At 42.0% G+C, this 18,147-nt stretch overlaps 1 protein-coding gene across 6 annotated transcripts in view; it reads left to right on the top strand.

Annotated features, from left to right (window-relative positions):
- Positions 1 to 18,147, top strand: part of Irf2 (interferon regulatory factor 2) — an 83,965-nt gene that overhangs the window by 31,699 nt on the left and 34,119 nt on the right. For all 6 annotated transcript variants that reach the window (XM_047550160.1, XM_047550155.1, XM_047550156.1 and 3 more), the window contains one exon: positions 10,800 to 10,895. In XM_047550160.1, the coding sequence (XP_047406116.1) occupies positions 10,809 to 10,895 (87 nt within the window). In that variant the 5' untranslated portion in view covers positions 10,800 to 10,808. The remainder of the gene's footprint in view (positions 1 to 10,799; positions 10,896 to 18,147) is intronic.

Genomic DNA, 18,147 nt, shown 5'->3' with positions numbered 1-18,147 from the left:
TCTACGACATGTATCTTTTAAAAATTCAATAAAAATCTAATACATGCACAAAATAAGGATTATTTCAGTGATGTAATGAATATGATAGAGCTGACTTCCCTTGCTTATTAGCCATCCTGAAGTTTAACAAGAGTTTAAAAAAATCATTTCTGTATTAGTACCGATAATATGTTCACTAAGGGACATGCTCCCTGCATACCCCCTTGTGTGGGACACTCTGTCCAAGTGTTAAAATATTTGATTTTGTGACTGGCAATGGTGGTTGACCTTATGCTCTAGGGGTCCCACCATGGTATGTAGATTGACATGTACAAAGGAAATTATTAAGTGTAACCAAATAGGAAGGTCTCACACCTCCTTAATATACATATTGTCTTAGCTCTGAACATGATATTCTCATGTCAAGCAAATGCTATGAGGTTTCTCTCATACATTTTATTTCTTCTTCCTAGTACACAGTATGGTACAAAGGGTGGGTTTGCTTCTCCTCCTCTTCCTGTGTCCAGTTCTGCTTTCCATTTTCTACGGTTACCATCTTCTACCTGCCACACATGTATGCACACGTGCATGTGTGGACACACACACACACACACACACACACACACACACACATACATTCATCCCTGGGAGGCAGTTTAGTCTTGTGCGATGCTTTTGAAACTCTTGACCACAGTCCAAGTATGGTATAATATGACATAAAACTGAAACAAGTTTCATCAAACAATGCTTACTCTTTTTGTGATACTCCCATATTTCCTATTCTATATTCCAGTACTTTAAACTTAAAAGTGCTGATTCCAATCCAGTAATGCTTTATCTTAATCCAGTAAACTGATTCCATGACACTCTAATGGGTTGTTACCAGAGACTTGAACAACACTGCTTTCTGGCATACCTGTTGGAGGCAGGCAGACTGGATTTGAGTTTCAGCTTTGCCATTTAATTGAGGTTGAGCTTGGTAAGTAACTTCATTTCCTCATCTGCAAAATGGAGATAGGATACTTTTTCTCTTGTAGCTTGTTAGAAGGTAAATGAAATAGTGAATGAGAAGCCCTTGGCTTAGCATCTGGTTCCTTGTAAGCACTGGAGTGAAGGTTTGTAGTGGAAAAAAAACGATGATTATGATTTTTTAGTTTTCATCTCCAACTTTGTCTCGATTCATATGTTTTGCATGGAAATTCTTACTTTTGCTGTAAAGGTACATAATATTCAGCTTGAGGCGTATAGAGTATCATCATATTTGGGGAAGGATTATTGCGTGTCGTAGAAAACTTATTGTACGAAAGTGCTATTATAGTCCTGTACGTGTGTTGTCATTGTGTGTGTGTGTGTGTGTGTGTGTGTGTGTGTTGCGGAGAGGTTCCCTGAACATTTCCATAGCCACCATCCTGAACCAGAGCAGTAATTTCTGGCATATCTCCTCACCTCTGTTTTTCCCTCAATAGGGTGCTGGTTGTTGAAGATGTTGAAACAGGGTTTATCTAAAGTCACACACTCTGAAGTCTTTAGTAGCTTAGGTGGACAAGTTAGACTTTACCCAGGTATTTGGAACCCTCCAGGAAAACCTGTGTTCAAATCCTGGCTTTTTAATTCTTATTTCTTCTTTTTATTATTCTTTGGGTTGGGTTACCCCTTTAGCTACGCTTTTCCTGACCTCTAAAGTGGAAATACTAGTACTTAACTGGTGAGGGCTGTAGAGTGGGTTAGAGAGGATCAATGTAAAACACCAATGCTTGCTTCTCACACGCTAGGTAGCACTGGGAAAGCCCTTCCCACGTTGGTGCCTAAGTCAGTTGCTCTGCGCACATCAGTAGACATGCCTCTCAGTCATGGGCCACTGATTCCAACCTTTTACCTGGTCTGACTTGCCAGTGACCTTTTCTCTGTGTAGGCAACTCCTCTCCATCTGATAAGTTCTTCTTCCTTTTGCCATAAAGCTTTCCTTTACAAACTGATTTAATCATGATTTATATATTCCTTATGAACTAGTTAACTTAGTTGGCAGTTAATCATAGACTGCTCCTGAACTCTATTGCATGGTTTTATTATCATAATTGTAGTATTATTAGTTAGCTTTATGTGATTTATGTCTCCTATCCACAGCTAACTTAATAGTTCCCCGAGGGTAGTGATCACATCTTAAAACGTCTTTGAATCCTCCACGGCACTTAGGCGTATTGTTACTGGGTGACTGGATCCTGAGACAGGAGTGTCCAGTGGAGAAGGTTCAAGGGATGAAAATAGATTTGAGTTATATTTTGTTGGGAGGCAACATTTCTGGAGGTTGATTAGAGGAGAGGGCACATGGCTGTGTAGGAATGACTGCTAGGTGACAAGAGCCACACAGCTACCACAGAACTGGGGCAGAACACTGCCGGACCCAGCTTCTGCCACACAGACTCAAAGTTAAGCCCTTTATTAGTTACTTAGTTCCCCTCCCTTTTCCTTCTTTGCCCAGTTTTGACCCATCTGCTGACTATTACTGTGAATTGGTGAACTGCATCTCTATAGGCAGATCATTCTCTGCCCTGTAGAAAAACTCACGGAAATATTCTTTGGACAGAAAACTTTTCAGTGGACAGTTATTTTTTCTCAATACTTTATAAAGACTTCTTTCCATTGTTACCTCTTTCATTGTTTCTGTTAAGCAGCCACTGAAAGGTTCCTGAGTTTGGGGTGTTCTGATTTTGTTTTGTCTTTGGTCTTTGTAGGTAGTGATTTCCGGATCCCCTTTTCCTGGCTGCATACTGATCTGTAATTTTTGCCTCCCTTGTCACCTGGATAGGCTGAAAGCTCTGCTCAGCTTCAGGAATCAGCAATGCCCAGGCCAGAAGAGCATCCCCAGATACCAGGCTTACCGTTCTGCTTTTCTTTCTTCTCCTAGACCTTACCTTCTAATTTTTTTTTTTTTTTTTTTTTTTTGCTACCTTGTTAGCTCTCTGATACTTTTAAACAGATTTTTAAAAATATGTTTTGTTCATGACTCTCAGTTATTCAACATGGGAGTTAGGGCTGCATTATTTACCTTGACGTTACTAGAAGCACTGCCCACCTCTCCACCAGTGATCTCATTATCTCAGATTCAGCAGGGATATTCAGACAGCTCTAGGACAGAGAAATAACATGATTGAAGTGAAACTTCAGGAAGATGAACATGGCAGAGGTATGTGGGAAAGAAGGGTTGGGAAAGTCTCAGTAAGTAGAAGAACGAAGAGGCCATCCTAACAGAGGCCTCCTAAATTAAGAGGAAAGCAGAGTAGGGGATGAGTCTGGGTTTTTCACATCAGATGGACCAGGATGAGTCTTGGTTCCCCAGCTTACTGACGGGTTGCCTTGTTCAGCATTTTCCCAACCTGTCCCCTTGTCTCTTGTTAAGATAATCAAGTCCCTACTTCCCCGTGTTGAAAGAGTTAACAGAGTTCATATAAAACCCTAGTGTTAGTACCTGGCACATAGATAGTGTTCAACAGATAGTAGCCATTGCATTTCTATTCCATGATCCTATCCTCAGTTACATAGATAAAAATTCAGTATAATTGTTAATGACATTGTAAGCTCAAGGAAGACCATTCATGCTACATGAATCACAATAAGTAGCTTGCATGCCTTTGTGCAGCAACCCGAGCAGCAGTGATAGTCACAATAAAGTAGGTTTTGCTTCCTGCAGTTTCCGTTAATCCTGGATTAACTGTGGTCTGAAAATATTAACTGGAAAATTCTAGAAGTAAACAATTCAAAAGTTAAATTGCATGTCCTTTGGAATAGCCTGATAAAATCTCATGCCTTTCTGCTCCATCCTGCATGGGATAAAATCTCATGCCTTTCTGCTCCATCCTGCATGGGATGTAGACCATTTCTTTGTCCTGTGTATCCATGTGTTATATGCTACCCATTCATCAGTCACTTCATAGCCATTCAGACGTCAGATCGGTTGTCATAGTATGGCAGTGCTTATGTTCAAGTGACCCTTATTTTACTTCATAATAGCCTCAAAGGGCAAGAACAGTAATGCTGGCTATTTGGATATGCTCAAGAGAAGCCATAAATTGCTTTCTTTAAGTGAAAAGGTGAAACTCATCATAGGCATGTATAAAAGGAAAAAACACAGCATACGTAGGATTTGATATTATTCATGGCTTTAAGCATCCAATGGGAGTCTTGGAATATATCCCCTATAGAGGCAGAGCGCGCATGTCCCCACCATGTGCTGAACTGATTTATAGACAGGTGTCATGGTTTTGAAGTTGAGCCCAACACTAGATCACAAAGGTGCAATGATTTTACAGAACACAGTTTGTCAGGCTCATGGGTAGATATTTCAACTCTTTTATTTCCTTTGAAGCAGAGGTTACTCATGTTTTAGGTTCACAGCAATACAAAATTATCACTTTACTCTTAAAAACAACCCAGTGTTCAAGAATAGAAGTTTAAAAAAAAATCTGATTATGAGGCTTCATATTGCAAAAGGGTTCATATAATCATAGATAACCTTGGAACTCATTTTTCTGAAGTGTCTCTTTCTTCTAGATGATCAAAGAGTGGACTAGAAAGATGGAGTGACAAACCCAAGGGCACACACCAGCCACAGCAGTCAGGACTGGAACACAAATGCCCTGATTTCTGTGTACTTTGGTTCTCTTAGGCAAAAATAGCTCCTCAGTGTCTTCTCCACTCTGTTTTTGCCTTCCTCAACTCAATTCAGGTTTCACATGGCCTGGGTATTTGTGCCCAGAGAGGACTTAACTTACAGAAACAAGAACAGTGTGTCACCCTGCATTTCAGTAATAAAAACTAAAAATATGTGCCAAGTAGGCATCTTTGCTTGTCAGTACTCAACTCACTGACTCTGCTTGCCAGCCCAGCCTTTTAATCTCTGGAAACAAATTCTGCTTTTAGTGACCACTAACAATCACATGGTGGTGGTAGGCTCAAGGTAGAATTTCCCCTTTACTTTCCTGCTTAGAAAGCCATAGGATATAAGCTCATCCTCTGATAAATATCCAATGGAAAACCTTCTGTTCTGTTCTGTGTAATGTAGCAAGACTACTAGTGATTTATTGCATGTCCAGTGTGTGGGAGATGGGGCCAGGCAGACAATCAAGTAAAAAGAAGGCTATGCCTTCATGTAATTTCATGTAAATTTATTTTAAAAAATGAAATAAGTGGAGTTCTTTCTAAGGATTTCCCCTACTTTGATTAAATACTTGCTCTGTTTACTTTTCTTAAAAATCCCCTTGTAATTAATAACAGTCCTGATTTAAGAGTTTTAAAATTTGGTTCGACCACCAGTCCCTCCCACTGGGCATTGACCTTGATCACTCTTTTTGGTGGGGATGGGATTGTCCAGGTTTTTCCTGGGGACTTGGGACATTGTTGATACTCAGGGTCAGGTGTGGTAGAACGTGTCTCCTGTGACATCTTCTCATAAGGTTGACCCTCTGGTAGGACTAGAGGTGGAGGGCACTTTATTTGACTCTCTCTGTTTTAACAACCATGACCATGCTGTGATTAACAAGAAACGTGATCTTCATATACATTGTGAAATTGGAGAATTCTAACATTCTTCATAGGTGATTGTGAAACCACCTGTGATGAAACTGATGAGCAGTTTCATCATTTTTCTGTTGTAGCTGTTAACACATAGGGCATATCTGTCAGGACATAGGGTTAAATGACTCTTCAAGAAAAAGAGAGGAAAGATTAAATTCTGGATAATTTCTCCTTCAAGTCTAATGTATGGTTGTTCCAATGTACATCATGTGTAAAATGTGAAACAAAATACATAAAAATAAATTCTATAAGAACTCTTAAAATTTTTATACATATTTGACTTCCATACGTCTGAGTCATTTTGTGTGACTATAACAAAATACCTGAGGTTGGGACTTCATGAAGAAAAGGGATTTATTTAGTTCATAGTTCTGAAGGTTCCAGGGTATGGCTCCAGCATCTGCTTGACTCTGTTGATGACACAGAATGACAGGAGTGTGTTTAGAAGAGGAATTCAGGGGAGCTTCCAGGCCCACTTGTAACGACCCATTCTGACAGGAACTAATCTAATCCTATAGGACCTGACTCACTCTTGAGGGTGGAGTCACCTGGCCTAATTCCCTTACAGTAGGTCCCTTCTTACAGGGTACACCACCTCAGTACCACCACACTGAGGACCAGTGAGGACCAGGATGTGAGCCTTTGGGGGACAACCTATCTCCAAACCACAGCAACATAGTATTTTGGCTGAGTTGTGTATTTGTTAGAAAGACATGGTATGTAAATAAGTAATGGTCCAACATACAGATGGTTTAGTATAGATGGAGATCTGTCAGTCAAAATGACCAGACTTAGTGGGAAGTAGAATCACAGGTCACCTAGAATACTGAATTGAGATTCCTACTGCATTAAAGTTTATGAAGCGCTGGTCTAGATTTCATAATCAGGCCTTACCTTTACCACTGACAAGACGGACCATCTTTCATTGCTTCAGTCCTTAAGTTTTTTCTTCAGTCCTGGGATGTTGACCAAAATCCTAGGTGTGGTTTTCCAGGACTTGCAGGGTCATCTGTCCTGTTGTTGGCCTTCCTACCTCAAGACCTTTGCGTCGTGTCTCCCTCTGGGTTGGTTTCCTAGGGCTGCTACAACAAACTACCACAAACTGTGGCTTAAGACAACAGAAAACTACTCTGTTAGAATTCTGGAGGCTCAAAGTCTAAAATCAGGGTGTCTGCAGGACCGTGCTACCTCTGAAGGCTAAGGCAGGCTCCATCCTTGTATCTTCAGCTTCTAGAAGTGCCAGGCATTCCTTGGCTTGTCACAGAGACGCTTCAATCTCTGCTTCTTCCTTTACGTATCCATCTGCCCTCTGTGTCTTCACATGACATTCTTCTTCGTGTGTCTGAGTCTTTAATACCCTCTTGTTATAAGAACATCAGGACCCTGTAACCCTCTGGTCACAGCACTTCCATCAGCCAGTCAGTATATAACCTTGTTTTATGTATGTTCTGTTTAAACACAACTTATTTAATGCACAGTGTTGATTGATTAATATTGAACTCACAGCCACTGTATAGAGTGCTGTAACTCATGCCCAAGTGAAGCTTATCTCATTACATGTATTTTCTCCAGAAGGAACATGACAGCCTTGTTTTGCTCACGAGCAATACACAGCACTTCAGTACCACTCTTAGGGGCCATTTTAAATGGCAAAATGACCAACAAAAAGCACAAGAGTGTGGAAAATGTCACACTAAATAGACCGTGAAAAGGACATTTGTTTGCAGTAGGAGAGCAGAAACAGGAAGGTAGTGTGCCTTGCTCAGAATCAGCTGGGACCGTGCACACCAGGTGAATCGTTTTTTTTCCCTCTTTGCACATATCAGCAATGACCACAAGACATCATGAGTACTGATTTTGTGGTAACAAATAAATTTTTGTAAGTAGGCAAATTCACATTTACAGAATTTGGAAATAGTGTAGATAACTGTATCTCCTCTCACAGGCTGTAGTTTTAGTGACAGAAAACTTTTTTTTTTTCTTTTTTAGGGGGGTGAGGTACCAGAGATTGAACCCAGGGACACTTGATCACTGAGCCACATCCCCAGCACTGTTTTGTATTTTATTTAGAGACAGGGTCTCATTGAGTTGCTTAGTGCCTCGCTTTTGCTGAGGCTGGCTTTGAACTCACAGTCCTCCTGTCTCAGCCTCCCCAGCTGCTGGGATTACAGGCATGCACCACCCAGGTGGTCTATTTTTCTTTCAACAGGGGTTATTAAAAAAGAGAAAGAGAGAGAGGAGGGAATATAGAATTGGTATGACTATGAGCCATAATCAGGGCTACCTGCACCTGCCTCTTGTTATTTCCACATTACTGAGGTTGGGCACAATGGCACCTCTCCTCACACATGTTGTGTTGTCCCCTGAGAAGAACTGGAGTCTGTTGCTGTCTCTTAGGACTACTGTAACTGTCCCCGTTCCTGCTCTTCCCTCTTCCCCCACTCCGTGTCCTAAGATCTTCTCCTGTGGGAGGATCTGATTGGTTTGGTGGACGACACGTTATGGGACAGAGACGTCACAGTGGCTCCCTGGTGTGATCCTCTAGGTACAGCCTTGCCCAACACTGGCAGAGCTTTTCTGTAACTTCCCCTCTTGTGTATAGGGCTCTTCATGTTGGTAATTCCCTTCTTTCCTACAGCCTGTTAGACTGAGATTCAAGATGGCAGGGATTGTCGTATCTTTTCTAGTTCCTGGAACCTCATTCTCAGTCCATGATCTTTAAATGGCAGATGAATGAAGGAATGAAAGAATGAACGAATGGAACACCTTGGAATCCATGAAGAGCAGCTGTTCTGGGGACTCCCTGTGGCCATCTCATGTCCTTTTGTAATATCTCAAAGATTCCTGTTACTGCTTCAAAGAACCGAGACTTGCAGCCTGCAGATGCGTAGATGGGACCCACCTCCCACGGCAGCCCCTAACTAGGCTGAACGTCAATTGGCCCAGTCCTTATATTGAACATATCCTGTGTAGCAGGCAGCATTTGGGCTTCGTAGGGTTATAAAAAAGACCTGTAAGGAGTGAACTCCTGTTCCCAAAGAATTTACAGTTTGCTTGGGTAGAGAGGGTACACACAGCTGAAAAGTTTATAGGTCAGGTAAGAGATAAGATTAAAGTCTTTACTTACAACAGCTACCCTAAAGCAGTGTTTGATTTTCAGATGAGTGAGGCAAGGTCTGTGGGTACTGTGGGAGTGGGAGGAGGAGGAGGAGGAGGAGGAATTACTTTGGACTGGAGTGGCCTGGAAAGGCGGGTGAAGAAGGAGCGGAGGCTGGGTCTTGGAGGATGGCTAAGGATTGGCAGGGCCCGGGAAAGAGGAGCAGAGTGCTTGGTATGAGCAAGGAGCAGAAGGTGTCTGCAGCACAGTGGACTAGAACTGTGAGAAGGATACAAGGAAAAGGCAGGTGGCCCCACCGGTAAAGGTAAGGCCCTTCATGGTGCTTGTCATGACGCTTGTACTTTGGCACTTGCTGGGGTAGGGCACATTCAACTGAGTATGATTTTCAGATCTCATCTTTAAATTTTTTTATTTTAATTACTTATACAAGAGGTATGCAGGTCATATAATCACATATGCCCATAGGGTAATAATGTCTGATTCATTCTACTATCACTTCTATCCCCATGCCTCCTCCCCTCCCTTCACTTCTCTCAGTCTAATCCAAAGTAACTCTATTTCCCCCACCCTTATTGTGAATTAGCATCTGCACAGCAGAGAAAGCATTTGACCTTTGGTTCTTTGGCTTATTTTGCTTAGCATAATATTTCACAGCTCCATCCATTTGTCAGCAAATACCATAATTTCATTCTTCTTTAGGGCTGAGTAATATTCCATTGTGTATATATACCACAATTTCTTTATTCATCTATTGAAGGGCACATAGGTTGTTCCTACAGCTTAGTTATTGTGAATTGAGCTGCTATAAACATTGATGTGGCTGTGTCACTGTAGTATGCTGATTGTAAGTCCTTTGGGTATAAACCTAGGAGTGGGATAATTGCGTCAAATGTTGGTTCCATTTCAGGTTTCCTGAGGAATTTCCATACTTCTTTCCAGAGTGGTTGCACCAGTTTGCAATCCCACCAGCAATGTATGAGTGTACCTTTCCCCCCACATCCTCGCCAACACTTATTGTTGCTTGTATTCTTGATAATTGCCGTTTAGAACTCATTTTAAGAAGAAACGAGTTTCACCAACAAAGGACAGTTAAGTGTTGAAAAGAGGATTATAATGTCACATTGTCACAAGTCCTATAATGTGGAGGCTTAAATTAGCACCGACTTTGCTTTCAAAAAGATTAAATATAAATGTAGGCACGAACAGAATGAAGATGAGGAGTAGCCCACGTGGCAGAGGCTTTATTAGTGATTCCACTCAGCCATATTTTGATGGATGAGGGAAAGGCTTTGAACGAAATTTGGAAGGAGTGGGGAGTGGGGAGAGTGTGGGCTGGTGAGGAAAGATGTTCAGACCAAGAAGTGATTTGCAAAAGGAAAGTCAAGTTGAAGGAGAAGGGGATGTTTTCGGGTCAGAGGGGAGGACGGTACTGAGGACGAATTCTTGAGGAAGGAATAAGAAATTGCATTAGAGTAGAAGCATAGATGAAGAAAGGCCTAGTGCTGGTGAGCTCTGGAAAGGGACAGCCAGGAGGAAATGGCTGGTTGGTGAAGAACCTTGGCAACCAAATTAATTGATGCCTTTAGAACTCTTTAAGTGCCAGTCTTGGGGATGCTTGACTTTTCTATGGTCCCAATACCTAAAAGGAACCAGCTGGCTGTTATAACTCCTTATCACAAAACTATTTTGTTCTGGCATGCCTGGATTTTGGAAGGATAATATTCTAAAGTACTGGTTCTCTAAATGCCTGGTATGTTGAAGGTTTCTGCTGTAAACATAGCCAGAGTAGGAGAAGGTAAAGTATAGCAGGAGGCAGTCACTGAGAGGGGTCTGAATCGTCTAGCTAGCAGAGTGTCTGCAAGACCAGGCCAACCATGTCCATAGGTCCCTTAAACTGAGAGCCAGCTCAGAGAATGGCAGGCCGGGGCCATTCCGCCACCCCACCAAGACAGGATGAGCAGGAATGATAAGTAGGGGTAGGTGGCTCGAGGACAGTACCCTGGAATATACTGGCCTAGAGCCCCAACCCTGAGGAAGCGGGAAGCAAGCAGGGATGTAGAGCTTTGTAGTGCAGACAGGACAGTCAGCAGCAGAAATGCCTAATGTTATCTTTCTCTTTTGCTTTTTGCAGAAGGGTACCATGCCGGTGGAAAGGATGCGGATGCGCCCGTGGCTGGAAGAACAGATAAATTCAAACACAATACCAGGGCTCAAGTGGCTTAACAAGGTACGTGTGTGCAGATGCACGTGCGTGTGGGAGATTGAGATTGAGAGGGCCTTGCTGAGACATGCCCACGTGGACCTCCAAAAGTAAAATTGTTATTTGTGTTCAAAATTTCAGATTCATTCATCACAAAAACCAACCAACTGACCATAGTCATGGAACATCTAGTTATCATGACAAAAATGTTTTTACCGTTAGCTCAGAAATTTATCTCAATCCTGAGTTCCGAGTCACAGCTCACCTTGGGATTCTGGAAGACTTCACGGGAAGCTCCCTGCGGTGGTTTTATTTAGTGACTGTTTTAGTCACCTTTTTCATCACTGTGACCAAAAGTCCTGACAAGAACAATGCCGAGGAGGAAAAGTTTATTTGGGGGCTCACGGTTTCAGAAGTCTCAGTCCATAGATGGTGGACTCCATTGCTGTGGGTCTGAGATTGAGGCAGAACATCATGGCGGAAGGGCATGGCAGAGGAAGGCAGCTTAGGGCATGGCAAACAGGAAGGAGAGAGGGAGAGAGAGAGAGAGAGAGAGAGAAGCAGCTCTGCTTACCAGTTACAAAATATAAACCCCAAAGGCATGCCCCCATTGAGCTACCTTCTCTAACCATACCCTACATGCCTACAATCACCACCTTGTCAATCCATATCAGTGGATTAATTCATTGATGAGGTTAAAGCTATCATAATCCAACCATTTCACCTCTGAACTTTCTTGCATAGTCTCACACATGAACTTTTAGGGACACCTCATCAATAAGCCCTAACAGCGACCCTTGCCCTTGTCTTTCTCCAGATTCCTTTCTTGCTTCTTTCGTCTTTCTAGGATGAAAAGGCATGGAAACTCCACCATTTTATATTAGGAATGGGGCATATCGATTCTTTTCCTAATGCTCTCTACGGAAAGAACTTTTGTTTGTCGTTTAAAAATTCTTCTCTTTATCTTTACATGAAGCCCTGTTTGTATTCCCACCTGTCTTAAAAAAAGTAGTTGCTTATCACAACTCCCTCAGCACACACATGCATACATAAATACTCCCTTATTTGGTTAACCTCAAAACCATCAGTTTAATCAATCTGAACTGTTGGGGTGAATCAGGAAGAGATAATGCATGCAAAAATAAAGACCATCTAAAATATGTAGTTATAATTTAGAAAAGTGACTCAATGTAGTATGTCATGCCTGTGTTAAGGCGGCCCAAGGGAGAAGTTTCTCTTCTACTACCAGGAAAAATTGCAGTTCTTCTGAGCAAATGTCTTTTTCCGCTGTGCCATCCCCCAACCCTTTTCTTTTTTAATCTTAAGGACATGATGAATAATTTAGCTGGTCAGGCTTTATCTTTGTTCCAGGTGCAAGAGCTTAGAGCAGATTGCAGATTGTGGCCTGCTTAACAAGGGAAGAAGAGGCTGCATCTATTTTTCTTTTCTTTAATATCACTCCTGGCTTCATTTTATCTTCTTAGGTATCTCTCAAATCTTATTTCTTTTTGTTCTTTTCCCCTCGTCCATTTATTTTGAACTCAGTGTTCCTGTGTTTGAATACAATGAGTGAGTCCATTCTGAAACAAGGTGCTTGTTTGTGTGTCCTGTTGTGATGCCTTAAGGTCTTGGAGAGTTTTCTATGCTTGCTATATCTGTTGTGTTTCTAGATTTAGATACATAATTATCCTTTTCCAGAGAAACAAAGGAGAAATCAGGGAAAAACCTGGTTTCTTCTTGGCCTGCTCAGTTAGCAGGGGTATATGAAGGTAGAAGGAAAGGGTATGGTAGAGAAGGGAATTGGAGACCCAGAGGGTAATAAATAGTAAGAGCAGAAGCTAACATTTGTTAAGCACTGTGTTCCCAGGTACTCTTCTGAGCAGGGCACGGGTGTTAATTCACGTGCTCCCCATAGGGGAAGGCAACACGAGGCTAAGTAGGATTCTGTTTTGAATAAGAAGAAAACATGATCTGTCTTGATTTAGTGTGAGGTTAAAGTAGATGTTCCTGAATTCACAGAAAGTTGTCTGTTTTCTCTTTTTTTCTTTTTCTGAAATGCATCTGTATCAGGAGGACATGCAGTGCCATCAGGCCTCCTATATCAAGTGGGCACTGGATCAGCGGCAGTTGGTGGTCCTCTACACGAGGTTGAATGATGCCCCCACCCTCAGGCCATGTCCCCATTCTAACCTCCAGAACCTGCAAATGCAGATTTTTTTATTTGGAGAAAGGATTTTTGCAGATGCAGTGAAGGGCTTCAAGTTGAGATCATCCTGCATTCTCTGGCTGGTCCCTAAGTCCTGTGACAGGTGTCATTATAAAATACACACACACATGCACACACACACACACACGCACACATGGGAGTGAACACTGAGACTGAAGTGACAGCCACAAGCCAAAGAACTCCTGGAGCCACCAGAACCTGGAGGAGGCAAGGAAGGATCCTCCCCTAGAGTGTTTGAAAGAACACAGCCCTGCTGACACCTTGATTTCAGATCTCTGACTTCCAGAACTGTGACAGAGTAAGTTTCTACTACTATAAGCCATCCAGGTTGTAGTCTTTTGTTACAGTAGCTCCCGGAAACCACAGCACCCTCTAAGGGTTGTCCTCTGCAGGACTGTCCACGGAGACCCCTCTTCTTCCATCCACTCTGTCCGTGTTTTTCTGATCTAGAACCCGAAGGCAAATGGATATCTTTTTGCATAACTGAACACTTAGTCCCTCGCAGATGGTCCTTCTCTCCTGCTCTTCATTCATTTGCTTCTTGGTGTGAGAGTTCTCTTTCTGAGTAGGAGTAGGGAAGGGGACTTCTTTGCCATCCTGTGGGCTCTTCTGCTAGGGCTGGACATAAACTCAGCTGGTGGAAGGGAAGCTGACCACTGCTGCCCCTCAGGACAGTGCTAGCAAGAGGTATCTCTGGGCTGTGGTATGGCCTGAGGGTCCCCATCAGCTAGGAGTTCCACTGGGACCTCGCTGCAGCAGGCATGTGGCTGTTTGTGCACGTAGGCGATGCCATCACGGTCACTGCAGACCTTGGATGGGGTCAGGGTGACTTCTGTCCAAACCTACATTCCTGTGGGCATTCTTTTTAAATATTTTTAAAATTTATTCTAATTAGTTACACATGACGACAGAATGCATTTTGACACATTATCCATAAATGGAGTCTAATTTCTCTTTCTTCTGGTTGTACATGATGTATGATGTAGAGTCACACAGTCATGTAGTCATATATGTACGTAGGGTGATAATGTCCAATTCATTCTATTCTCATTCCCACCCCCATGTCCCTCCCCTCCTTTCACTCCCCTCTACCTAATCCACAGCAACTCTGTTCTCCCCTAGTGCCTTGCCCCGCATTGTGAATTAGCATCTGCATGTCAGAGAAAACATTCAGCCTTTGTTTTTTTTTGAAACTGGCTTATTTCTCTTGGCATGATATTCTCCAACTCCATCCATTTACTGGCACATGCCATCATTTCATTCTTTAAAGCTGAGTACTATTCCATTGTGTATATATACCACATTTTCTTTATCTGTTCATCGGTTGAAGGGCACCTAGGTTGGTTCCATAGTTTCGCTATTGTGAATTGAGCTGCTATAAACATTGATGTGGCTGTGTCACTGTTTTATGCTAATTTTTAAAATAGGTTTCTTGCTGATTTAGGCTGGTTGACATTCATCTGCCCACATAAATATTTCATCCAGAGCCTGATATTTCCTTTTCATTCACAAGCATTCTGCCTAAGAATCCCTGTTTATAGTTTGAGTAGTTTAAGGTCAGTCTGGAATCTCTTTCCCACTGAAGACTGCGGTGACTAAGAAAGCAGATGCTGCCCCTGGGGCTCTGTGTTTCACTTATGCCTTAGTGTGTGTTGCTATAACAAAATACCTGAGCTTGGTTGGGTAACTTATAAAGTTTATTTGGCTTACAATAGTTGTGGCTAGAATATCCAGGTAGCATGGTGCCAGTGTCCTGGCGAGGGCTTCCTTGACTGCTTTACAACACGGCAGAGAAGTAGAAGGGGCCAACTGTGTAAACAAGGAAGGAGGAGATCTGGAAGGAGCCTGGCTTGGTCTTATAACAACTACTCTTGAGTGAACTAATCCACTCTTACCAGATCTCATCCACTCCTGTGAGACAGCAGTAGTCCATTCACAAGGGCATTGGCCTCATAAACTAATTGTCCTCTATTAGACCTCATCTCTTAAAGGTTCTACCACCTCAGTACCTCCACACTGGGGACCAAGGAAACTTTGCAGGATTTACTCAAACCACGTCTGAATCATAGCAGTTGAATTCAGAATGTGTCCTATTGATGGTGCAGTCTCCCGGCTAGAGGCCCTGCATACGGTGCATGGCTGTCTTGATGGTTACTGTCCGGGTCTACTGCCTGCGAGCAGCAGGCACTCCATCAGCATTGTTCTGTGAATGCGTGAATGAAGGTTGTGTTCTCAAGGAAGAGCAACACTGGTGGCTGTGTTTTTGTCCTGTTAGGATTATCAGACTTATCAGTAGTGGGTTGACCATTGTCATGTAGCCCTCTTCAGTGAAATCTTTCCAACCCAGTTCATTCTTAGTAACAAACAGGTGATTAATTACTGCCTTAATTTGTTTCCATTTCCTCCTCCCAACAAGTTTGAAGCAAGGAAGAAATGGAATGGGTCATTTGCATTTCTTCAAAGGAACAAGGAGGAAGTTTGGCAAAGCAGTATTACATGTGGCTTATGAATAGGGCTGTGGCTTGACCCATCTACTTTTTATCATGAGTATTCACAAATGTACATAGTAGGTTTGTATAATTAATGATTAGGATGAATAGAATAGCGAATTCCCATATACCCACATCTGTTAATTTTTGTTGTATTTTTGATTTTTTGTGTGCACGTGTGTGCATGCATGTGTGTGAGGTATTATAAAGCCACTCTCCGACAATGTCTGTCTGTAAGATTTAAGGACAGTGTCTTACGTGTCAACAATGCTGTTATCAGTTGGATAAAGTTAATAATTTTCAGTGTCATCACTGTCCCATTCATATTCAAATGCCTTTAATATTCCCAGAATATCTTTTGACAGCTGATTTATTCAAATTGGACTCTAAAGAAGGCCCACAGGTTGTTTGGTTTTATGACTTGAAGCCTCTTCTGATCGTGATGCTCTTATTGCTTTCCTTCTTGCCCTTAACTATTGAAGGGTCCGGGCTAGTTCTGGAATTGTCCAAATTTGTGATGTCCCTGGGCCGTTTATTTAGGAGGAGGCAGACACTTCCAGGTCATTGTTTCCAGTTCTGGTTATTGATGTTTTTAGTGCAGAGGGGAGATCCCCTGGGATGCAGGCACCATGGCCATTCCCTAGGCACAGGGACCATCCAGCAGTGCCAGACTTTCCCTTTACTTTGAAACAGGCTTGTGTTTGTGTCAACATCAGACCATCTCTGCACAGTGTGAGAAGTAAAAAAAAAAAACAAAACAAAAAAAAAAACAATCAGGATATCTTACACATATTGGAAGAAAGAAGAGGGAGATAACTGGATGAGTTTATTCAGGAGCCATAACATTTGTCTGCATTGTGGAAGAAAATCACAGGTGCTTTTCAGAGCTGAGCCTGTGCTGTGTCTTCTGCCCTCGGATACAGAACTCTGTACATACATCCTCATGAAGGGACGCTGGTACACGCAGTCCTTCCATGCACAGTGTGTACAGCCACCATGCACGTGGGACTGGCCACAGAGTCTACACAGACACATAGCAACACTGTCACTGTCCCTTAGAACACAAGGATCTATGATTCAAACATTTGCTCATTAGAATCTCTTTTGGTTTAAAAAATGCATCTCACCTTTACCCTTAAACATGGTCTTTTTAAAAAAGGCATCTGTGATAGATTATTTTAGTAGTTTATTTTCTTTGCAATATGAAAATCTGGTCAAAGTTACATGGAGTATTTTTTTTTAATTCACTATTTTAAGTATACAGTTCAGTGAGAGTAAGTACATTTGGCTCTTGTGCAAGCCATCACCATCTATTTCCAGAACTTTTTCATCTCATCCAGAGGAAACACTGTTCCCAGTAAGCACTCACAGCCCATTTCTTCTCTCCTAGCTCAGGGCAACCACTGAGCTACTTTTCTGTCTGTAAAACTTTGCCTTCTCTGGATATTTCATATAAATGGATCATTCAATATTTGTCCTCAGGGTCTGTCTGACTTCTTTTAGCACAGTGTTTTAAAAGTTCATCCTTGTGGTAGCATTACTTAATTCCTTTTTGTGGCTGAATATGCAGTATTTTGTATATCCATTCATCAGCTGAGGGACAGTTGAGTTGTTTGCATCTTGGGTTTTTGTGAGTAGAGTTGCCATGCTCATTTTTATATCAGTCTTTGTTTGGACACCTGTTGCAGTCTTAGGGTATGTAACCAGGGGAAAAATTACCAGGTCAACTGGTAATTGTGTTTTAACTTTTTGAGGAATGACTAAACCGTTTTTCACAGTGGCTGCACTATTCTACATTCCCTCCAGCAGTGTATGAGAGTTCTAATTTCTCTGCATCCTCACCAACACTTTTATATTCTTTTTTGCTTTTCATTTTTATAAATTTTTAAAATCCCAACCATTCTGGGGGGTGTGAGGTATTTGTTGTTTTGATTTGCAATTCTTTAATGACTTAATAAGTTTCAGCATCTTTTCATGTGCTGCTTATTTGTTTGAGAGACGTCTATTTGGGTCGTTTGCCAATTTCTAGAGGATTCATTGTGGATTATTTATTTGTGGTGCTGAGAACTGAACTCAGGGCTGCATGCCTGCTAGGCAGGTGCTCTACCACCGAGCCACACCTCCTGCCCTCCGTGGTAGATATCCCAAGGTTCAGTAGCTGTTTTATTTGATTTCCTGATTTTTACATGGTTTCTGCAAGACTAGGTTTGATTGTGTAGCATGTGTGTGCAGGCATGTGCACAATTGCTTAGAAGGATCTGCCTTACCTTTATCAGCTTTGTGCCTTTTGAGGTAGACTTCAGAGGGTGTCACTCCAGAATGCTCTTGGTCTAGCAAAAAAAAAAGTACAACAGCAAAATTTTCAGGGTCTGTGTCTTTCAGCAGAAAGCTTTAGACTGTGGGTGTGCAGGTCAGGAAAATTCTTTCACTGGAAGTCAGTTCTTTTTCATTTATATTCATGTTCATGTGAATATTAAAAAAAAAACTGCATTGAGGGATTTTGTTCTCTGATTTTCATGTACATTAACAAAAAATAAATAAATTCCTTTTCTGATCCTCTGCT

This window comes from Sciurus carolinensis, chromosome 4, assembly GCF_902686445.1.
Source record: "Sciurus carolinensis chromosome 4, mSciCar1.2, whole genome shotgun sequence".
NCBI lineage: Eukaryota > Metazoa > Chordata > Mammalia > Rodentia > Sciuridae > Sciurus > Sciurus carolinensis.
This window is presented reverse-complemented; position numbering and strand designations above follow the sequence as displayed.